We start from the raw sequence: 24,338 nt of genomic DNA on the forward strand, positions 1-24,338 counted from the left end.
CTGGTGACAGGTGACAGGACGAGGGGAAATGGCCTCAAGTTGTGCCAGGGTAAGTTTAGGTTGTCAAGCACTGGAATAGGCTCTCCAGGAAGGTGGTTGAGTCACCATCCCTGGATGTGTTTAAAAACCATTTGGATGTGGTGCTCAGGGACATGATTTAGTGGAGGGCTGTTAGTTAGGTCAGCATGGTTAGGTTGTGGTTGGACTCGATGATCTTTAAGGTCTTTTCCAAACTGAGTGATTCTGTGATTCTATGGCTTGTCAAATAAAACCAATACCAGAGGTGCAATATATAAACAAAATCTGGCTTAACTCAAATGTCCAACTACTGCATAGTTACAGGGCTGTCAGCACAAAATCAAAAGCAAAAACAAACCCAAAGCCCACTGCACAGAATCATGGAATTATCAAGGTTAGAGAAGATCTCCAAGATGATCCAGTCCAATCATTCACCTATCACTAATATTTTCCTGCTAAACCACATCCCTTAGTACAACATCTAAATGTTTCTTGAACGCTTCCGAAGTGCAGTAAATATATTCAGTGCTCAATGTAGCTCTAAACTGCAAAGTTCAGAAGCAAAATCTCTATACCTAAAGCACCACAGTGTTATTTTTATGAGTCAAGTTTCACAACAGACCTAATCTAGTGCTGGCTTCTAAATTCTGAGCCTAGAAGATGATGCAAATTACTAATATTCCCAATTTAAGAAACAAGAACACACATGAATACATTTACCATTTTTAAATTTAAGCCCTGTATATTTTAGACAAGATTACTTTTCAAAAACAGTATCCTTCATATGAAAATTGTAAATGCATGTTTAATTTATGTATTTTATAAAACATATTGAAAAATCCAGTTCCCTTACAAATCAAGCTGTTTGCCAGCAGAATGTGTCAGGTGCTGCCTGTACCAACAGGCTCTGCAGCCTCCAAAGGTTTTCGCTGCCCTTATTCAAGAGAAGTGAAAGCTTCAAAGACAGAACATTCTTGCAAGTTTCACAAAAAATCAGCACCCAAAGGGGAGAAACCCCTATTGTACATTGCTTGCAGAGATGCTATGGTGCGTCCTGCATTGTGCAGTGGGCAGATCAGGAAGCATATGCCAAATGGGTGGGAATACATGAGTGAGTGAGATGGATTAGAAGGCAGGATAAAATTAAGGGGAGACTGAGCTACTCATGGAGTACATGTGAAACCTTAGTTTTTAGTTTTATGATACAAGAAAACATCAAAAACATCATGTAAGCTGCTCACTGCAGCCTGGACACTGGAGTAGGTGTTGCAATTATTTTCATAGAATCAGAGAATCCATAGATTTGAAAGGGATACTTACAAGTCAGCTAGTCCAACTCTCCTGCAATGAACAGGGACATCCACAGCTAGATCAGGTTGCTCAGAGCCTGGTCCAGCCTGACCTTGAATGCCTCCAGGGACAGGGCTTCCATTTCATCTCTGGGCAACCTGTTCCAGTGCTTCACCACCCTCACTGTAAAAGACATTTCCCTTATATCCAACCTAAATCTCATCTCTTTTAGACTGAAACCAATTCCCTTTGTCTTCTCACCACAGACCCCAATAAAAGGTCTGTCCCCTTCTTTCTTGTATTTCTGGCTCCATCTTTGTATACAGGAAAATAAGTAAAAGGCAAGGAGACTAGAATCTGTCCAGAGGTGGAAAGAGGTAAAAATAAAAAAGCAAAGAAGAAACGAAAAAAAGAAAAGAAGATCAAGAAAGCTACTTGGAAAGAAGAGTTGAGTTTCACAGGGAGATGTGACTTGAAGATTTTCCACTTCTGGAGTTTTTCAGTGCCAGGTTGGATGGGACATTTGGAAAATCCTGTTCTACTGGAAGTTATCCCTGCCCACTGCAGTAGGGTTGGAACTAGCTGATCTTAGAGACCCATCCAAACCAAACCATTCTGTGATTCTATGAAGAACCTCAAGGACAGAAAAAATGAAGTATGAAGAGGGCAAAAGGCAACTGAATTAAATGATTATCAACACTTAAATCTGAAAGGCACTCAGCCCAGGAAACAAGAATACCTCCTACTGTCCAAATACAAGCAGCCCAAGACCTTCACCAAGAAGCCCAAACACCACAGTAAAGCATCCCTCTTTGAGCACGCACCTTCATGCCGGCTGCAGCTGCCGGCCCGCTGGGGTCCACAGCCTGGATGTGACACGGCTTGCTGCCCCGCACCACAAAGCCCCAGCCAACTGCATCGCCAACGATCTTGAAAGAGAAAAGAAGGAGGTGAGCACTGCTAGCACTCTGACACATCTAAATTCAGGACAACTCCTTTTTATTGGACACTGTATGATAATATTTTATCAAAAACTGTGTACAGTCTCTTATACAAGATATGGGAAAGGCACTATGCCTTTTGCTTTCAACAAACTTTTCCTTTGTTGAACCAGGAGGCCGCAAAATGCAGTGCTTTCCAATGACTGACCAGGTACAAAACTGTCTTTTTGCAAAGACTTTCTCTAATACTGAATCAAAATTCCTTTCCTATCACAGTCTGAAAAAAAAACCTTCAGTTTGGGTAGTTAATCTTGGGTAGTTAACCTACAGGGGATGTAGTACCAGGATCACAAAGTTTAGACGAGTTTGTGTAACGCAAATATTAGTGTCTTTATGTAATTTCACAACCCATTTAAGTCAGCAGTACTACAATGACATAAAGACAGGATAAACAAGTACAGAATCAGTCCTGAAATGTGTGGCAGTACTGATAACACATTTCAGGACTTAAAAGTACAAACCTTAGCAAGTGCAAATAACCTCTAATTATCCCTTCAGAAAATGTCTGTTTGGATTACCTTAGGCATACAATGCACAGAAAAAAGACCAGAGACATACTGTGAAAGTTTTCCTGACGTATGGAGCTCCAGGCATCAAAAGCTCATCAGCAGTCACCGGTCTCTTTAATACTGTAGGGATACATAAATAAATATTCAATAGAAACATTCATCTGGAGCTGTTGGAGCATAATGCCCTTCTGTCCCACATCCAATACACACTTCAGTTCTTGAAGTCTTACTTGAAATAAGCAGAAGAGCCAAGGAAAAATCTGCAGAATAACTTTGAGCACTAATGATGAGATCTTTGGAAAACAGGGGGTTCAGGCAACAAACTTTGTTGTCTGCAATCAGCATCCACTGAACACGACCACAAGCATTACAAGTGGCTGCTCCTGTGCCCATTGTTGAAACAAGTGGCCAACCTCCACGGCATGAAGAAGCTTTTCTGATAGGCTCTCTTGCACATTTCATCTGAGTCAGTTTGGAATCCCAGAATTCAGTAACAAGAAAATTCAGACAGGTCATAATGCATGCAAGAAAGCTTGGCAATCTGCCTTTCTCTTCCCAAAACAAGAAGTCCTTGTCACTTCCAAATCTCTACTTTTTCCACCAACCTTTTTTCTGGTTTGTTTTGTTTAGGAATGAGAGGGGATTTTCCCTGGCAGAAGACAGGGAATGTTGGCTTTGTTGTGCAGCACTGCTGCTGGTTGGTTCAGGAATTAACCCAACAAAGAGATTTCTGCAATTGTAAGCACAGACATCCAGTGCCCTCCTATCCAGACAGAGCCCATTCAGTCTATAGCTGGCTGTGATTTACCAGTACCTTCTGAAAGTGATTCTGCACTACTTCACTGTGCAATAGTGTAATTTTCCCCTAAATAAACTAACTGTAAAGTTATGTCAAACCAAGTCAATACAATTCTGCATATCATTCTTATCTGTCTGTACATGCTTTACAAGATGGAAGGCAATGGAAATACATAAATAGTTCACTGCATTTGCCTATCTCACCTTCCAAATTAGGATTGATTTCCTATAGTAATTAATTATTTTGATGATGCCTGCCTTTTAAGCCACAGGTCAAAGTTAAAATTTCTCCCAGATTGTATTCTGAGATATTCGTGAGTTTCCTAATGATGCTCATGGAAGTAGGAAGAGTTACTGTGTACAAACCAATATGTCATTTTTTTCTTCCCTGTGGATTTTGGCAAGTGGTCAGTTACAATTTACAATTTTGGCCAGTTACAATTTACAAAGCATGTCCGTTCATCTTAAAAAGCCTGGACGACCGTCCTCACTCAACAGATCAGCATCAGATAAACCATCCACTCAGGACATGCTGCGTGCTTTCCTTCATTATACCCTCAGAAGTCTTGTTTGGTAATTGTTTTCCTATATGACTGGTCAAGTCATGACCTGTTTTTATAAAAGGATCTCCCTGCAATGAACTTATCTGACAAGACGCCTCGCCTTCTATTTATTATATAAACATGCAGTTCAGCAACAAGCTCTGATCCTGGGTAGCAGGAAACTGTTGGTGAAAAAGTCATTTTATACTCCAGCAGAGGATTAAGAATTCCTCCGTAACATTTACATCTGCAAGCCTTACGCTAACCTATGTGAGGTGATGTGTGGATCTGTACTTGTGCTACAAGAGGAATTACCCTAAGGCAGATTGTGTTTAAAAAAAGAAAACAATAATGTACGAAAGGGCAACATCAGCTTCTTTTTCTTCCAGTGTTGTAGAATCAGTTGCATTAAAATAAACTTGTTCTCACTACGCATGGGTTGACACTTCACATATAATTAAGCCATAAATGAATGGAATAGCTGACATGCTTCAGATATCACAAACGTTTGTGGAGAGCGCATGAATGCTGCTTTATCTGTCCCAGAAATGTTTCCAGGATGTAATTAATGGTGTACTGGGGCCAAAGGGTTCAGACTACCAACACTGTCACAGCCTTTCTGGTAACATCCCTGAGAGGTATTTTGCCAAGACATAATGCTGTGGCACTTTGAATAGAGGGACAAACATGTGGGAAGGTGGCACTGAATGCCCAGCAGCAGTTTACTGTTAGCATTTAAATGGCAGCACTCCTTTGAAGGCAACACAGATAGGCATTCACTGAAGCCTTTCCCTGTGCACAACGCTCCCCACACTGCTTGAGCAGCGATGCAGCAACCAGCCCTTCACTGCATGCTTCTGCCCATGCAACACCCCTGCCTTCCAACTTCCTGTAGGACAGACCAACCTCCAAATGCCTCACACAATGACAGAAATGTCCCCAGATCCAAACACACAGTAAGCCCCAAAATGACCTCCTGCCCATCAGTTGTGTGCTTGCCTCCACTCAGAGCAGAACGGGGACATTCATACTGAATCCAAAATAACAGGGAGCACAAAGGGCAGCATGGGCTTTGAACCTCAGAGCTCCTTCTGAGGGAAACAGGGGGGTTGAAACAATATCTATTGCAGTCTGTTTTCCCCTTCACAGATTTACAATGAGAAACAATTTTAACCAAGCTGTGGAAGAATGGGTGCATTTAACCTTCCTTTGTGGGGTAGGAAATCCTTTCAAAAAGAAAGCAAGCCTTACCACTATTTCTACCTTCCCAAACAGACCTGTGTAAGACCTAAACAAAGGAAAGCATTACAGTGGCATCAGACAGGCACTAACAACGATTCCTCCAGCTCTAGATGCTGTTGTCTTCTGAGCTGTGTTATTTCATAACAACTCCTGTGGCCACTGGACAGTTAAACACTCCCATGACTTACGCCAAAGGAATGTCTCAAGGAGGAGGTTTGGGTTGGCCCAGGGCTTGGCAGTGCAGAGGCGAAGCTGGCTGTCTGGCTGCATGTCCTTCTAGGAGATAAACTGTAGCTCCAGCCACAATTAAGGGCTTGGTGCTGAGATTACAGGAGGCAGACGTCTGGCTTGCATTCAGCAAGGCTGGGTGATGCCAATAGTCCCCCCTCACATTCATGATGTAGTGAATTTTTAATTTACCCTTGAAAAGATAAAGTTAGACTAGATGCTGAGCATTCCTCACATCCCCTTCTCCCAAACAGATGCCTGTACCCATCTCCTGTGCATCAAAAGCTGATGTTGGTGCTCACCGGATTTGGGGTTGCAGAGCACCGGGGGGCTGCTGCTGAGCGTGGGGCTGCTGCTGAAGTACCCACTGCTGCCACAGCTGCTCATGCTGCTCCTCCGCACCGCCGACACGATCTTTATCTCCTTGGTGGGGCTCACTGCAAAAACGGAGGGGGAAAGGGAACCAGTGTCAATTACTGAACACAGTTCTTTGGATTCTTTAAGCCACCAGCAGTAAGCCGTGCTTTCACCTTCTTAAGGGGTAAACATGTTACACATAAAAGGGTCACTGCATGAATATTGTAATACCTCAGCTAATACAATGGCCAAACTGCTCCCACTGCAGGATCTTCTAGGAGGCATTTCAATATAGGGAAAAAGTTATTCCATTTCCCACTTATTCTTTCAGTTCCTGCTTGATATTTCTGTGCAGCAAACACAAACACTGCTGGCCTCCTTCCCCTTATCTTTCTCAAAATCAGCATTGAATATACAGGACAAATTACTTTGGGCTTGCGGTGATTTTAACGCATTCTGTTTGCTCACAGACACTGATTTTTGATCAACAACTGAGGTGCTATTGATACCAGAGCAAAAGCTACGCCAAGAGCTAAAGATTGGGTAAATTGAGACAATCCCTGCAAACAGGGATACATAACTGTTTTTAGGTTAACAGTGAAACCCCTCACACAGAAAGGGTGCTGGAGGACATTTAACACCCCATGCAGTCACTCTACAGAGAGCAGTGCAGCTGATGAGTCACCTGACAGAAAACTGGTGTGTTTTCTGTTGTCATGGTTCTGCTTGCGCAGGCAAAAGGGGCTGTCGTGGCTTTCTGGCACCAGGCGAGACTTCTCGGTGAGCAGCTCCATCAGCCGCCGCCGCCGGCGGAAATTCATCCTGCACTGGTAGAGCAAATTGCTGTCCATAAAATGGTGCTTGTTGGACACTGGGAAAAGAAAAGGATAGAGGTGTTTGGTGGGACTGAAATCTGAGCACAGCCGTCTGCAGTGAGCCTTGGACACTCGTATCCAAACATCCTGTCCCTCTCCTGTCCCTCCTGTAGGCTCAGAAGAGGAGCACGTCAACCCTGTATGCCATAAAGTGCTGCTGGTCCCTAGAGCAGACTTAGCTCCCTCACTTAGATCTGTGCCAGTGCCTCAGTCTTGGAAAGACACTGCCTGTGTCTTTCAGAGCCACGGGCAGTAGAAAAACGAGACCTGTGCATTTCCTCTGTCTCAGCCACCATGGACACGGTGTCCCAGACGCTTCCTGCATTTCGCTTCCTCTCCTTTGCCCGGATACGTGAGGTTTGGGAACAGGCACTTGGCCAAAAATCATTTCTAACATAATGAACAGAAGTCTTAATGACAACCTGTTTTGACACCAACAGCAAATCCCAGGCTGCTGGCGAGCACAGCGTGCCTGCAGCCTGCAGCAGCAGCACAACGTCTGCGCAGCTGCTGGTGCTGAAGCTGCCTCTTAATAGCGGTGTGAAATGCAGCAGCTGGATGGAGCTGGTCCAGGTCCCAACATGCACTGCCTGCTTCAGTGCTGAATTGTGGAAAAGCTCCCCTGAGCACTCCCTGCATTACTGCTGCAGGATCCCACACCGCTGCTGTAGAGGTTTTGCCTGCATTTTCTCCACCTTCATTCAGTTCCTCATTCCACAGAAATGACTTCCCACAGTCGACCTTTTCCATGAAGGATCTAGATCATGGGTGTCAACCTTCTAGCTTGCCTGGGCCACACTGAGTGAAAAGAAATTGTTATGGGCCACGTATACAATATATAATATAGTCAATGTATATCATTTAAAAAACATATATTTTTAGATATTTTTATTAAAACATAAAAAAAAGAAGGCAACAAAAACATAATGCTAGAGGCATTTTGACTCCGTTTCTGTGAAACCAATGCATTAGTATCTGGATTGATAGTAGTAGTCACAATTCTTAGTGAGTTCTGAAGGTGTTCATCAGAGATTTTTGACCTAATTTTACTCTTCCTATTCTTCATCGTTGAAAACAGTTTCTCACAAATGTATATACAGCCAAAAGTGTGTTGTGAATAACGAGCGATTGTGAAGTGAGGGATATCTTCCTCTGGTAAGAGAGGGCTTATAAAAGTCTGGTGAAGAGACATCATCATTTTTTTCTCTAAGTTGAATGTCTGATTGCAATTCATAGAATCATGGAATCATAGAATCGCAAGGTTGGAAACGACTTGCAAGATCATCTAGTCTAACCACCGATTCTGTGTGTACCATTTGAAAATTCACAGGTAATGTATTTTTGTTGACTGAAAATGCATTGAATGCATCCCTGGAGGCATTCAAGGCCAGGCTGGATGTGGCTCTGAGCAGCCTAGTGATTGGTGACCCTGCACACAGCATGGGGGTTGAAACTCGATCACTGTGGTCCTTTTCAACCCAGGCCATTCTATGATTCTGTGATGATTCTATGAAATGGAGTTGCAAATATACAAAAACAATAATGTTTTTGTATATTTTGAAATATTGAAACCTATCCTGAAATTCCTTTACCAGATTGGAAAGCACAGCTGCCTATTTTTTGCAGCACCAAGTGTTAAGCCAGTGTATAAAAATGCATAAAATTATTTGCCATACAGTGAGCTTGTCATGATTTGAGTTTCATTTTGAACACCGTTATGGTTTGAAAGTTGGCACAGATAAATTTATTTTCACTTTGAAAACACATGTTTAAGTCGTTTAAACAGGCAGTCAAATCCACCAAAAATGCTAAATCTGTGAGCTAGCTTTCATCTTCAAGTTCTGGTGTAAATTTTCCTTTTGATTCCATAAATGACTTGATTTCATGTAGCAAATCATAAAATCTTTTTGGCATTTTACCCCAACTTAGCCAACTTACTTCAGAAAAGTCAATTAAGTCCCTAAAATCAGCATCCATACTCGTAAGGAACTCCTAGAACTAGCAGACACACTAATCAAATACATAATAATGTTAAAAGCTGATGATCTTGTGGGGCTGCATTACTAGCTCTCCAGGCCCACATGTAGCCCATAGGCTGTGAGTTGGACACACCTCATCTAGATTCTGGATTTACCCAGTTTATAAACTGCATCTGATCACTGCGCTGATCACAGAATCACAGAATCATAGAATCACATACCTGGGTTTCAAGTATTTATTTACATGGAATGCATAAACAACAACATAGGTACACGCTCGGAGGTCAGCCATGCCTGACACTTGCAGAAGAAGACTCAGCCATTTGGCCTCAGCCTCTGCCAGACACTATGTTGTCAATTTGCTCTCAGATCTGCCTAGCACCTGGGCTCCAAAGGCAGCAAAACCCAGGATGCTGCACCAGAGGTCCAGCCCACAGCTCTCAGCTGTTTCCTGAGCTCATCCTTTCTTTTATACTCCTCAGCACGTTCCTTCTTCCATTCATCCCTTCTCAATAACTTAAGATTTTGTTCCTGGAGCTCCATGTACGTTAGAGCCTTGGAAAAAGGGCTGTATTTAGACATGCACCGCCAGTATATCATCTGACACTTGTGAGCTGCAGGAACAGCCTCAAAGAGCAAACAGCCCAGACGTCTACGGCAGCTTCTGGTCTCAGAGACCATGTTCATGCCAGGGAAGCAAAGTAAGCTATTGTGACTCAGACAGGAAAGAGCCCAAACCTTGCTGTGGCGCTCAGGGCTCAGCCTTCCATATGGACACAGAAGCTGCCATATGGGGTCAGACTGTAAGTCCATCTTGCAGAGAAGCCTAGAGGAGCTTGTCTCTTGCTTCCTGTGCCAATGCCAGAGACAGGACACTGCACAGATGGACACTGTGCCTTTGGGACACAAAGAATTATCAGGACACGGGAGCTTTCCAAATGGCATGTGCTCGTGTCCAAGCTGCCATAGTGACCTTCTGCCCAAGTCCCACAGTGTGCCATAGGCTGCCTGGCAGTTTGCACATAGCGCTTTGCAATGTTGCTTTTGCTCCTCTTGTGAAGCTCTACCTTTGTTTCAGGAGTAGAGACAAAAGGATGTGCCAGGCAGCCAAACTGTAATGTTTTAAGCACTATGTACACAACAGAATGGAGTACCTACCCCGGCTCATTCCTTCTGAGAGCATCAGAACAGCCAGTGCCACATGGCTTTACTGGGCTTCATTTCAAGGCTGAAACTGCTGTTTCCTCAAATCAGCCATTTGTATCCTCTGGGGGCCACACAGCTTCACTGAGTCAATTTACCCCTAGAAGCAATTGATTTCTGCATTCTGACACCTTAATTAATTATTGCAGGCAGACACTGCTGCTGTGCTCCTTGCTTTGGACACACATAGCACACAATACTATAAAACAGCGCTTATGGACAATCACTATTTTTGAAGAATGGAAATAGGGGAGGAGAGATTTGGAGACTTGCCTACATCCACAAAAGGATTTGCTGGCAGAAGCAGAGTTAATAAGAAGGTCCTCCCAGCCAACACTCTCACTTTCAGACCACTGACACAACAAGTAAAACTATTCTAGTAATATAAGGCCGCAGCATTAGAATAACTCAAAGCAAATGTTCAAAAACCACGTTTTTTTAATTTTCTCATATTGACATCTCAAAGAGTTGCCCGAAACTTTAAAAAACAAGTGTCACACAGTCAGCCTGAGACTGGGTTCATAATAGTTAATGAAAGGGGGCCCTACAAATACTCACCTGGAAGCACAATTAGTGCTACCAGCTGTCTGCCATCTGACAACTACCAGCATGGTTTCTGGATCATTTTAAACATTACGACACCACTGCTCCTAAGTAAAACAGTTCAATTCTGTTTGTGCCATTCACTGAAGTGCTCGACAGTCTTCAGAAATTACGATAACTGGAGACCAACACACACTTGTGTTGCAGACATAATAAAGCACTCAAATTCGAGAATATTTATTGACCATGAAATTACATAACAAGTCTATTTTATGCTGTGACACTGGAGCATATCTTGGAATAACAATACCTGTTTTGACTCAAATACTGTAACATCACATACTTAGAATAGTGAAGCTTAGGTCTTACACTGGCATAATTCATTCCTCCTGTAACTACTTTGCTCCACAGAAGGGTGAATTTTCATGTGATAAATGGAGGTCAGTGGAAAAGATGAGAACAATTACTCTGTGTTGTAGTATATTTGTATGTAATTTGCATGACAAATGTTTTGTAGCCCCAGTGCTTATGACAAGTAATATCAGTGTGGAGCGCTCAGTGATTTTCATAGTTTAATTTTTCATTTCTACTGATAGTTCACATTTCATATGAGAATGTTGGAACAACAGCTTGCAGCCTCATTTTGAGCAAATGATGCATTTGTATAGCACTATGTAGCTATGCATGTTCCTTAACTAAAAGGTAATACTTAAATCTTAAAAAATAAACTGGCATACTTAACTCAAACCTTGTACCTTCAACATCAAATAAAATATCTTACCAAAATTTATTGGTGTGACCCATGGGACTTCTGTATGTGTGTGAATTGCCAGCTTTCTGACTTATTCACGAGGAGGGGGAGGCAGGCAGCAGTGCTGTCTCTGAAGTGCTCCTGGATGGACATGCATGCCCTCGCCTCAGGGGAAAGCAGCTGGCACAAGCCCCACGTATGTGAATGCTGGATGCTGAGCACAGAAGGCTGGTTTTGTTGGGCTTGGTACACTCTGGCCAAGAGGCAGCAGAGCAGGCAGGAGTGCTCACTCCCCTGCCACAGCAGCCAGCATTTTGCTGAGATCAGCACAGAAAAGTGGGAGTGGAAACATTTTCAAAGCCGACTGCAGGAAGCTTGGAGGGCTGCACAGACTTGCTCAGAAGGGACTTCTTTAAAGGTAATTTTAAGGTTGTTACCTCGAGGGTTGACTCAGAGGCAGCAGCAGATAATGTTACTGAGGCTGACAAGGCTCGTGCTTTAGGCTCCTGTGCCTCTGGTGGAAGCTGCTGCTGCCAGGTAAAGACTGATCTCACTGCTCCTCAGCTCGCTGCCCTTGACAGCGCAGCACAGAGAAACCTGCACCCACTCTGGTTTGTCTTAAAATATCAGTATCTGGTTTTGCACGTGATGAAGGTGATGTAAAGAGAAAGGTGTGGGGCGATTTCATGTTTTGTTTCATTCCATTTTAATTCATCATTGCTCATGTGTCAACACATTCATGTTACGATGTGCCCTTTATGCAACAGAAATAAATTGTACCAAGGAGTATAAAAAATATATGGTGACTGGCAACCTCCAAAATCATAAAAATGGTCCAAGAGAGCAGGGTATGAACATTAATTCATGGTCACAGCTGGCAAGCTTTGGAGATTCAGTCACAACTCACCAGTCTAATCTCCTGCAGACGCAGGGCACAACGTTTCTCCCAGAAGCAGAATTATAAAACTGTCTTCTAATCTCACAAAAATACAGTTTAATCTTCCTTTGAAGCAGCCTGCAGTGGCTACTCATGAGCAGTTCCCATAACTTTCCATGCCAGGCAATACAGACTTAACTCAAGATTGAACACATTTAGCTTCTAATCCCTGGAATTTGTAACATCTTTGCTGGAAAGTTACATAAGGTCCTTTCAGAAAACTTCGTAAAGAAGTCTGTGAAGTGATGAAGCAACTCTCAAACATATCATTGATTTGCTTCATCACTTCACAGTGATGAATCGCTTATGATTGCCCCTTAAATTAGGGCTAATTTTTTACTTTTCCTCCAGTTCTCCTTAAAGCTTCTTTATCCTAACTAAAACCCAGATCTTCCAAAATGCCAAAATGCTCATCCTTACAGCATCACTCCCCTTCTTCTGTTTACAGTTGTCCTTTCATACACCTCAGCCACTAGCAATGGTGACTACAATCACACTGTGCTAAAAGCATAGACTCAGAACGATGCATCTAGGTGCCCTGTGCATCCTTCTTCCCCAGCACTGCATTGTCTCACACCAACAAGCAGTGCTGATATTCTCATTTCCTATAAACTACCCTCTACTGAGTTACGTGAAAATGAACCTCTTCTTGGATAATGTCCAATACTGACCATTTAAATAACAGAGTTCAATCATTTGTATGCTGCCTCATTTATCCATAGTTTTCAAATTTCATCAGCAAAGTTTTTAGATGGCCATTCCATATTTGCATTACCGTTAAGAAGAGAAAAATCAGCCTATTTGTTTTGGCATTTCTCAGACTGTGAACACCTGATGTTGCAACTTTGGCAGACCTTGTGCCTGGCTGCTCTATAGCTTCTGTCCAACTATTTGAATTATAAACTGCAATGTCCACGCAAATCTTTATTCAGCTTCTGATTCCAACACAAAATCCAGAGATCTACATAGGGCCCAAATGGCCTTTTCTTCTGCAAGGAGGCTGATACACAGCAGAGATAAAAACATTAGATTTAAGTCAATTGCATGGAACTGAGGAGACTTAAGAAAGTACAAAACCCTATTTTAATAAATGGTGTGATTCATGCCATAAAAATCAAACCATCTTGATAACTGGCTCTTTCCCCAGATCCCTCCCACAACCTCAGTTCTCCATGATTTCAAGGGCTGATAATCCATGCACATCTCCAGCATGGTGATTAACATTTTGTAGCAGCCGAATGCTGCAGTTCCAGCAGACCCCGTGTTGCAGTGCACCCAGCTGCTCTTCTTGTCCCCAGAAACATGAAGTTGTCAGTGACTGTCAGTCCCAGGCCCATGGCTCAACTGGGACAGGGCTCCTTCATGTCGAGGAGGAGCTGAAGAGCTGCTCTCCCCAGTGCAGTGGAGGACACAGTTAAGCATGTGCTAGTTTGAGTGTGTGCCTGTGCTGGGGCTAAAAGGTTAGAAAAGTTTTGGCAATGTACGTGAAGTTCTGAGCACTGATATTTCAAATCTTTTCCTATTTCAGGCCACAAGAAGCACTGAACCCTTCCCAGCAGCACAGAGCACACTTCCAAGTCCTTTGATATAGATATCCTGAAATAGATTTTAGCTTTCCAGTGAGACAGTTTGCTCTATTAAAGTGGAGATAAACCTAGCCTGAAGCTGCAAGAGACCGCTCTGGTCCTCCCCCGCTACTGGCTGCAGTGCTCTGTCCTTTCCCATTGCATGTCTCAGAAGACCACATCAGTTTTGATCTCTAAGGATGCACAACTTTCCACCCCAAAACACCCCTTCATACTGAAAGCAAACGTGGAATGGTATGAAACAACACCAAGCCCTCTGGCAGGCCATGGGGAGGAGTGGGGGCTGCTGATTGCCAAGAGGGAGGTCCTGGCTATGCCCTGCCCCTCCCCTTGGCAAGGGCTCACCTCCAGCCCTGCTGCCTTTGCTTTCTCACTTCCCTCTCCTAAGCAGATGGAGCATTTAGAAGGGAAGGAAACAAATCAGCTCAGTTTCTATTAGGAGAGCTTTTTATTAGGAGGAAGTTTTTCACACAGGGGGTGGTGAGGCACTGGAACAGGTTGCCCAAGGAGGTTGTTGGATGCCCCATCCCTGGAGGCACTCAAGGCCAGGCTGGATGTGGCTCTGGGCAGCCTGGTCTGGTGGTTGTTGACCCTGCACGCAGCAGGGGGGTTGAAATTAGATAATCACTATGGTCCTTTTCAACTCAGGCCATTCTATGATTCTATTTATGATTCTGTCTCTTAGCAGAAAAGCAGTGGAGGTGTACATCCACTTTGGCTCGGGGCGCCTTCAGGCTTGGAGGAGGCAATCTGCCCAGCCCTGAGCTCGCTGCCTTAGCCTCAACTTGGCTCAGCACTACCAGCATGGCCTCACAGCTGCTCTTGCCCCAGTGCTGCTCATTGGCCCGCACCAACACACCTGTGGCAGGGGAGAATAAAGGACACTTCATTCTACACTGGACAATGTTTTTTCCACCTCTCTTCCTGTTTTCCTAAAGCTAATCTGGTTTCTGCAGATCCGTTTTAATAAAGGCACCTATTCATATTGGTTTCCTTTTACACATGGATGAATTCCACCTGCTTGGAGCTCCCTCCAGTCAAGGCAGAGGCAGCATGATGTCCAGCCAGGCAGCCTTGTGACATTGATTCTCTGCACCACAAAAATACTGCACTTGCATTTCCATCTTTTATCAAAGTACACACACTCTGCAGACTGTAGTTAAGCCCACCTGTGGATGCACTCACCCTGCATTCCCAGCTTCTGGCCCTGCAGCTGTACTATGTGGGATTGTTTTCTCATCTGGATTATGAAGAGTTCACTAGGAGCAGAGAATGGAGCTCAGTTTGAACTGCACCCACTGTAATTATAAAACTGTAAAGCTGATCCTATTGCTGAAATATGGAATCCAGAGAGCTGTTCCAGCTCAGCCCAGCTACGGTTGAAGGCAGTGAACATGTCAAGCAACTGACAAGTGTCCAGAAAAACAAAGTGATCAAACCATCTGAGCTGCTTCTATGAAATATGGTATAATCATGCAATGAATAAAATATCCAGGCAACTTTTAAGCTGCCTTCAAAACATCAGGATTACAATACATAGGTCTCAAAAATCCCTCAGGGGCTGAAATAGAAGTCTCCAGCTTCTATTAAAGCTGTGTGCTCTGCTCAGTGCATTAGCATCTTATTTTAGCTGCCTTAAAATAGATACACAAAAAAATGTTTCTATATACATCTGCTCTTTCCAGCAGGTTTGCAGTCTATTTCCAAATCTATGCTCCTTACACTAGAATGGAAAGCTGCTGTTGAATCACACTGATTTCATCAGCCTTTTCAGTTTGTGTATGAGGATTTATCATCTTTAATTTAGCAAGTTTACAGAACATAGCCAACTGCTTTTCTCTGCTTCCAAATAAAGTATGGAAAGTGCAGGCTGTGGCAAGGGAAGCTGAAAAGGCCCATCTGGGTATCTTTTTTGTGTTGCAGCTGTTAAAAACTGAAACCCATTCTCTGACAGAAAGATTGAATTTGGTAGTTAATATGAACAGGCATCTTCATACGTTATTTCTGTAGCATATAGATATGTGGGTGTCTTTTTCAAAGAAACAAACACATTCCTGCTTTAGATAAAGACTGTATAGGCTGAATGCTTTCAGAACTGTACAGAATGAATACAACACCTGCTAGGCTCCAGCTATTAGATTAACTTGAAAAAATACACAAAAATCCATGTGTTAACTTTGGGGGAAGAAATCTATGGCCAGTTAAGTCAAGGACGTATGAGATGGTTCAATGGTACTTAAAAATTGCTCACAAAAATTGGTAATTTCAAGAAAAGGGGTTCCAAAGTGAAATCACAAATTAAGAAAGAGGTCTATGTTTCACATACATTGAAAATTTTCAGTAATGAAATAAGAAACGTTGACTAATCATAAGCAATAGAGCATATAGAATAGGTGTGACTTGTTACAATTTACTGAATTGTAGGTGAACATTTCAGCAAGAGCAAAAGAAATAATAAGTTTTTAGATATCTAATTCACTTTCACAATGTAAGCAACTTTTAACTGCATCATACATCTGGGTGCTAAATGCTGTGATCAACTTGTTAAGGGTAATTTTCTGAATAAAGATATGCAATCCTCACAAAGAATAGAGAAAGTCCAACACATGCTTTAAGACTTCTCCACAGAGACAGAGAGATAGCATATGTCAATATTTACTGTTCTCACTAAGCCACTATAAAATGTTTGTTTTCATCTCTGAAAGTAATTTGCACAGTGGAGTATTGCTGATAAAGGATTAATGCTTCAGAGAAGGCAAGCACCTGCTTCTGTGCTAAGCACTATATATGCAGGGATGGTGAGTCCAATTAAACTTTTTTAACCTAAAAGGAATTGTTACTGGGGGGGAGAAAACATCATGCCAGGGACATCTTAATACATACTTACTATCATTATAGAACCCTAGCACTAATCAGATGTTTCAAGCAAGGTATCTGCTAGCCAGTCCCTCCAAAAGAGATCTTCCCACCCCTCAGTCATTCAGGAAAGCAAAGACCATGTCTTTTCCAACACCCATCAAATGTGTTCCTCTGCTGGTCCAGGGCTGGGAAGCTGCATTTAGACCCACTGTTGACTTACAGCAGGTAGGGAGTGGCAATGCAAACCACTTCTGCTAAACCATGCTGCAGTCACTGCCTAGGGAAGGTGCTGGGCAGACGTCACATCCAGTGCATCAGAGAGGAAATCACACAAAGCACATGCACTCAAAAGCAAGAAGCAGCTTAGAAAATAGCAACAGCAAAAGAGACATAATGTGAGTTGGCATGGGAGGATGAGCACTGCTGTTCCACCATCCACCTCTCGCATGCACACGCTGCACAGAGCATCCTGCAGGACAAGCACCCTGTGTCTAAACACCACAAAATACTGAAAAGGGTTTCAAAATGTTTGGTGGCTGCCACAGGGGGAATGTAATTATCCATCTTGTGAAGATGCTAACAATGGATAAATCCCTCTTATTGTTATTAATCAGATTTTTAAAATGGAAAGTACTTATACTTTGATATTCCAGACCTTAAAGTTTTCTTTATCTGCAAAATAGGCAGATGTTTCTTTACCCTCCCAAGGGTCTGCACCCAGTCAGTCCTGGAAGGAGGACCACAGAGCTTAGTCTGTGTGAGCACTTCTCTGCAGTTGAGGCTATAGGTGCAGAGTAAGTACCACAGAAGATGCCATGACCAACTGGCACAGACCCAAAAACAACGTCAGAAAGAACCCCAAGCATATCCTCTTTCCTCTTTGGACATCTCAGTATCTCTGTTTTCTGCGACTTTGCGTGGATGCTTGTGCCATGCTCTGCCTCCTCCAGCCCACTCTTGGTTTTTTCTGATCTATCCCAGTGCTGGCAGAGTTTGCCTTTTACTGCATGTGAATTTTGACCACAGCAGTTAATCCATTCCACTGTTTCCCTCTCAAGAAGAATGAGGAAAGTTCCACCTTCCTAGAGGGAATTCTTACCTGTTAACACTGAAAAGCTCCAGGTACCTCCATGTACCTACCATATACCTCAGCATACTAGAAGTGGGCTTTCATATAGTTGCCAAACGTGCTCTGTGCCCCTTTTGTCCTTGCTGTCACAAGCACAAAGCCATGTTCATAATTCCTCCCACAATCTTCATTCCTGTATTCTGGCAAAGACCATCAGTGTTCACAAATGCAGAATAATAACTGCTGGCAAGTACACTGTCAACACAAGCCATCAAGAAATGTACAGTGCACAATGCCCTGCTACCTATAATGTTTTTATTCCCTGATACCTGGGGGTATCAGTTCGTAGGAAAGGACATCTGGCTCCTATCAGTGAAAACAGCAGTTTGTGGGTTACCATTTGTATGCACCAGTAGAATTCTCAAAGGAAACAATTCAGCACTTGAGCACATTTCATCATTTTCATTTATGAAAGGGGAAATATGTGTAGTGATACATGCCCAAAGAGATCAGGAGGATTATTTTTAAACCAAAATGTCTGATGTTTTTACAGCATTTACACAAGCCCTCTTAAATCCATGTTTTCCTTTTTAAAATTAGCATCAGTGTTTGTTTCCTGCCTGAAACCCGGTTGGTGTCTGAGCAATTAAAGTGAAGGCAAATGCAACAGGAAACTACTTTGACTACAGTACCTCAGCTGCAAAATACAACTTTTCTGAGTAATTGCAATGAACGTCAGGATCAGTAAAAATAAATTGCACAATGCAGTTGTGGCTGGAAAATTACTATGGAGACCGGCAACTTGATACAGCTGTTTCTATTACTTTGTATTGCATTAGGTAAGGTAATAAATACTTAATAAGAATAGTAAAGCAAGCTTCATTTTATTCCACATTGTGCATATCAAACAATCCTGTTAGCAAAAGATTACCCTTAGGGCAGAAAAATGCTTCATTCTCCACTCCTGTTCCGTCAAGAGCTGTTGTGCTGACTCTGCCAACAAGCATGCCAATTAGTGTCAAGTAACATTTTGGGACTGCTGACGCAATACACAAAAGGAACACAGCGTGGTGAAGTGGACTTGCTGCATTCAGAGACAGAAAATACCATTTTTATTTTGGTAACTGGACTTAGAATTCAGAAAGGTGGAGAAAAGAGAATACCATTCCCCACCATGTTAAGATTTACATCCCCAGTTGAGAACTGTGAGGTCTCATTTGGAGCTCTGTTTTTAGAGAAAGGAGACACCGCATAAACCTTCAAAAGGCACAGATCACATCCTCTTGCTCAGTTGAATCCCCCACCAGCTCAGCAGTTATCTGTCACCAATATTCCTAATGCTACCTAGACAAACAGTTCCTGTGAAATGCAGAGGAGAATGAAATCTGTTTGGAAGCGTGCACAAAGCACCTCTACTAAAGAGAAATCTCAGGGAAATTACTCAGGTTTATTACACTTCCAGCTTCCTCAGCTGGTCCCACTGAGCTGCCTCTGCCCATAAACAGCTGAGGAAGACAACAGTACTGCAGGGCAAGTAGGTGACTTCCTTCAACAGTCAGTCAGACAGTTCCCAGAGCCCCCTTGTCATCATCACATCATGACTTGCAGATCTAACAGGATGCTTTGCACATGATGCTGACGTTATAAGAGAATGGGCAGGCGATAAAACTTCAAATCTGGGCAGGGCAGTCCCACATGATGAGCAAGGCCAGCACTGTCAGAAGTCTCCCCAGAAACCCTGCATGACAGAGACAAAACTACTTCCCTGCCAATGGCTCAATGAGAGCAATGTTTGATCTGCAATGAGTGTCACATCCTGACTTTCTTAGCTCTGCAAAGATTTCAGTAGAAAAGTGAATCCAGCTTCACACTATGTATCAAGTCCTGACTTTATTTCCTCTGCAAAAATGCCAACAGCAGCATCAGCCTCACTCTTGTCTTTTTTATTCTTTATCTTTTTCAAGGTGGTTTACCTTGCATATAAAACACTGAAAACACTCCAGTAAAAATAGGAATTAAATCATTGCTGCTATAACAAGGAGAGGTGGAATACCTTCCCTCTTCGACAAGCCCCAAGCAGTTGGCACCCTATAAATCATAGGAAGCAGAAGGGTAATTATAGAACTGGAGGCTGATTACTGTAAACATTGAGCAGTAGCTCCCAGTAATCGGAAACCAAGGATAACGTGAGCATGATCACAACCATGAAGGAACCGTGCAGGTCACTATATGCCATCTTTTCTCTATTCCTTAAGACTGGGTTATCTCACAAAGCAACAGACTACAGAGTCAATCTAGCACCTTGTAACTTAACAGCCTGCTAATACTGTGAATTGTTTGTTTCCTGTCAGAATTAGTGTTGATTTGACAACATTGAAAACATCAGGATCTGATTACTTTTCTGCTGTGCACTAAACAGCACTGCTAACAGCTTCCACCAGTCTGTTTTGCTGTCTTTGAGCACCCCTTTCATCACTTCTGTGGGTGATGCTGGTGCATTTATGGGAGAAAATGTCCAGTTAAAGAGATGCAGCTTGCACTGAGAATAGATGATGACAGTAAGATAAATGGATTTTAATGCCAAGGGTGTTCATTTTTTCACAATCAGGGACACACAGTGAGAAAACTCTCCATCACTGATAGAGGGACCTCTTTGATAAAAGTTGCAGTCATATTGTGCTGGACCACAATGAAGTATCAGATTTGTGCCTCAGAGGAGCTATGTATGCCTCCAGGACCAACATTGTAACACTTGAGCTGAAAGCGATACCTTCTGTTTTAACCAAGCATACCAGAAAGATTACACAACATGACCAAGAGAGAAGCTTGCTTTCTGACCCCAGTGCTCTGCTTCTGTCCTTAAGCAGGAAGAAACACAAAACCTGTCATTTTCACTCTACTCAGAGAATGTAGCTTATTGGTGCTCTAATCCCTATGTGATCCTCACAAAGCAATTTATCTCAATTACACTTACTGCTGATAACAAATTCTACACATTAACTACTAAAGCACAAAAGTGTTAATTTTCATCCACATCCTTGTTATTGTTATATATCCCCAAACTCTAGTTTTCCTCTGTACTTGACGTAGAATTTTCAGAACTAAGACAAAGAGCTTTGGAAAAATTCACCCTTTCATTAAACAACTTGAAATTATCTAGAACTTGGTACACGACCAGCAAGACAAAGGCACCTTCACATGACTTTGCCTGAAGAAAGAACTCCAAAAAGCATAGCTTTAGCTACCTAGCAGTAAATATCTCACCATGCTGTATAATCCCATGCTCCAAAAGCCTGCGGCCAAGCTGCTCAGCTTCAGTCCGTGTCGTGGCCTCTCCTTCCTGGATCAACCAGTCAATGAACTCTGATGCCACGAAGGTTCGCTCATACTTGACCCCTTCCTCTTCCCTGGCTTGCAGAAGAGTATTTTCAGAACTCATCAACCTGGTTTGGAGGGGAAAACAATGCTTAAAAACAAAACAAAACAAAACAAAAAACCCCAAAACAGCCTCCTCCAGATCCCTTGTGTCAAATTTCACAAGAATTTCACAAGCAAAGAGACATGAATCTCTCTCTGACTCATTAAACCTTTCCTCAAGCCATCAATCTAAACTTAGGATGTGAATTGCAGCATCTCAGACAAGAAATTAAGGTTTTATACCGCAGTACAAAGTTGAAGCTTTCTCCTTTTTTTTCTCTACATGAAAATAAAAGGTTTCAGTTTCACATTTCCCATATTTAATTCTTTAGCGACTCTAAAAGTTAACATGTAACCCACTTTCAAATAAAATCAACCTAAAAACATCAGACTGTAATTAATGCATTCAGAAATTCCTAATTAATTTTTACAGGTAGCAGGACTGTACCCCTAAGTTTTTTAGATGGTTTTGAAAATCCTCCCCTTAAGCTTTTCAACAGCTGCAGAAAAATTGAAGAGGAAGGAGAAAAGGCAATTCTGTGGTCTGGGTGGTTGGTAAATGTCTGGCTTCCAGCACTCCAGGATGCAGCTGCAGCCAGCAAAGTTGCACACCTGAAAACATTTTCACATCTGAGCCACCATGCCTCAATCTGCTCTGCAGAGTGAAGAGGAACACCGTATGTGCTAGCAACTGGCAGGTTATGTAGCCTAAATGCTAAGAAAATTTTTCTCCATTCAAGTGATGTAAACAAATGGTGCAACATAAAACCAAAACAAAAGTCTCAGTATTTTATTAATGCAAAGGTAAGCTTAACTCTTGGGAAGAAAAGAAATGAGAATCACTCTTTGAATACAGAAATCCACCTTTCTGTTGTTGGGAAACTGAGCAACATAGATTCCTTATTCACTAATTTCATTCCTGTTCCTAATTTTTCTATTTACTATAGACTAGTGGTAAGATTTTCAGAATAACAGTTCAAGAATGGCATGGATGAGGTTTTTCCATGTAAGACTAGCAAGGCTTCTCCCTTCACCAAGTATTTGGAAACTAAACTGACCTACAGCATGAAAACTTGAAAAGCTCTCAATCTTGGCCCTTATCATGATCAGAAGTTTGAATTTCCTGTAGGTCCATAGGTGGGCAATCCCATCCATGGAAAACTTATCTCTTTCTCCCACACTAAGCACATTTAATACAGAAAGAGCTCCAAGGCTCCATCTTTAACTGTCTCTCACTCACTGAGAATTTTCCCCCCAGAAAAAAATGCAAACCCAAAGATCGTGCCTCTTCATACCATCTGCTGCATGGTTACCCAAAGCTGGTTACCCAGGCTCTGTGGGCACCTAACAAAAAATCCTGAGGATTAAGCTAATTGTTCTTTGATGAGTCTATAATTAGTTGACCAGCTCATTGAAGCAGCAGAAGAAGCTCATTGAAAAAGAGATGCTAATCGTTTGATTTTTACAGAGCCACAGAAGAAAACTGGAAGAATATCAAGTGGAAAAACACTCAGCTTGACATTTCACACTCTTCTGCATGTGCCCAGAATAGCACTGCAAAGGATTTGGGCTTGTGAGCAAACAGACACGACAAATTGACAGTTTTACAAACCCAGAAACTGTAATCCATTGCTAACTGAAGTAAATCACTGTAACTTTACTGCTGTCAACAAAATGGTACCCATTACCATCGGCCAAAAGCCTGGTCTTTCATTGCTCAAAACTGGAAACTGCCTCCATCTCTTCCATTTTCTCATGTTTCAAACAACTGTGGGTCCATTCATGTCAAAGCATATTATTTGCTGAAACTTGTGCTGTCCTACATGGAAGGAATGTATTTGGCCAAACACTGAAATTCAACCCTTTTTTTTTGTTGTTGTTTTAACTTAGTTTTATCTAAATTTGAGTCGACCACTGAAGAGGTAAAATGAAAATGATGTCAAAACAGTCTCAGAATTATGTGGATGACTTCCTGAAAGCAAAAGCATAAAATTTCATTTCTTTCACTGTGAAATCTGATTGAGAATACCAGTTGAAGTCAATATCATGAGATGTTGTGCAGTTCCTAAGACTGACTGCACCAGAAACACATCAGTCCTGTGCACCTGGCCTATACCTGTGAGAACTGCAAACATAATCAAAATATGGGGCCTGCACAACTTAATTTAAAAAAAAAAAACAAAAAACAAGGCTATGAAAAGTCTGTGTTGGATTCAATTAAGACTTGCAGGATTTTGCTGATCAGGACATGCTTATATATCCAATCCCTTTGGTCAGTCCTCCAGAATATGAAAACTGATATTGTCAATGGACCTAACAAACTCTTCAGGGAGTTTTAGGAAACTTAAAGCAATAGGAAACCCATTATGTTTCATCTCTAGTTAGAAACTTAAAGCTCAAAGCAAGTTCACACAAAGGATTACCAAAGTTTGCATTTATGTGCAGGGAATCTGAGCTATCTATGGTTTTCAGTGGAAATGAAGGGAAGATAGAGTCAGAGACTAATTTTAAACCTTTTAATTAGGCAAGTACAACCACGGAAGACATTCACAATAGGTAAATGAGGTGATGCCACAGAATAGGAGAGTATAAAGTACAAGGACCTCTATGGTTACACAAAAGGACAGGGAAAGGTTGCTCCTTGTCCGGGGGACAGACCTGGTGTCCTATGTCCCAGGGAGAGGACAGGACATCTTCATTGCTATCTGAATGCTGGGAACCTGCCATCTGCTCCTCTATCCATGTAACAGAATCTGCTGCTCCTCTTAAATATTTTTGCTTAGTTTACTCATTTAGGGTAAAAATCTGCACGAGTGATGTTGAGTAACGTCTGCAATTTTTGGCAAGCACAAACTATGCTGGCTTCTGAATGTAACAGTACTCCAGCCCTGATGTGATGGGCAGAGAAGTGTAGGAAACAGTATTACAACGCCTATCCTAAATGTGCAAAGCCTAATGAAGGCAGCATTAACTGAAAGGCTGAGACACTTCTAAAATATGTTGTATGCAGACAGATTTCCTTTGTCACAGTCACATTTCTCTTGAAATTAGACCTATGGACATTTTGATAAATAAGTTGAATATGCTGGTAAGTGATTTCACAACTGTGCATAAACACTTTCTCCTCTATTATT

General features: G+C 42.3%; 1 protein-coding gene across 1 annotated transcript in view; it reads right to left on the bottom strand.

Annotated features, from left to right (window-relative positions):
* The window catches only part of DEPTOR (DEP domain containing MTOR interacting protein), a 73,275-nt gene that overhangs the window by 16,172 nt on the left and 32,765 nt on the right, over positions 1-24,338 (bottom strand). Inside the window, exons 5-9 of the mRNA XM_042834638.1 lie at positions 21,052-21,230; positions 6,671-6,856; positions 5,931-6,065; positions 2,868-2,938; positions 2,133-2,237 (exon numbers count right to left, since the gene is read on the bottom strand). Coding sequence (XP_042690572.1) covers positions 2,133-2,237; positions 2,868-2,938; positions 5,931-6,065; positions 6,671-6,856; positions 21,052-21,230 — 676 coding nt within the window. The remainder of the gene's footprint in view (positions 1-2,132; positions 2,238-2,867; positions 2,939-5,930; positions 6,066-6,670; positions 6,857-21,051; positions 21,231-24,338) is intronic.

Source organism: Centrocercus urophasianus, unplaced genomic scaffold (assembly GCF_019232065.1).
Source record: "Centrocercus urophasianus isolate 14NV4802_14NV808 unplaced genomic scaffold, USGS_Curo_1.0 seq_11, whole genome shotgun sequence".
NCBI lineage: Eukaryota > Metazoa > Chordata > Aves > Galliformes > Phasianidae > Centrocercus > Centrocercus urophasianus.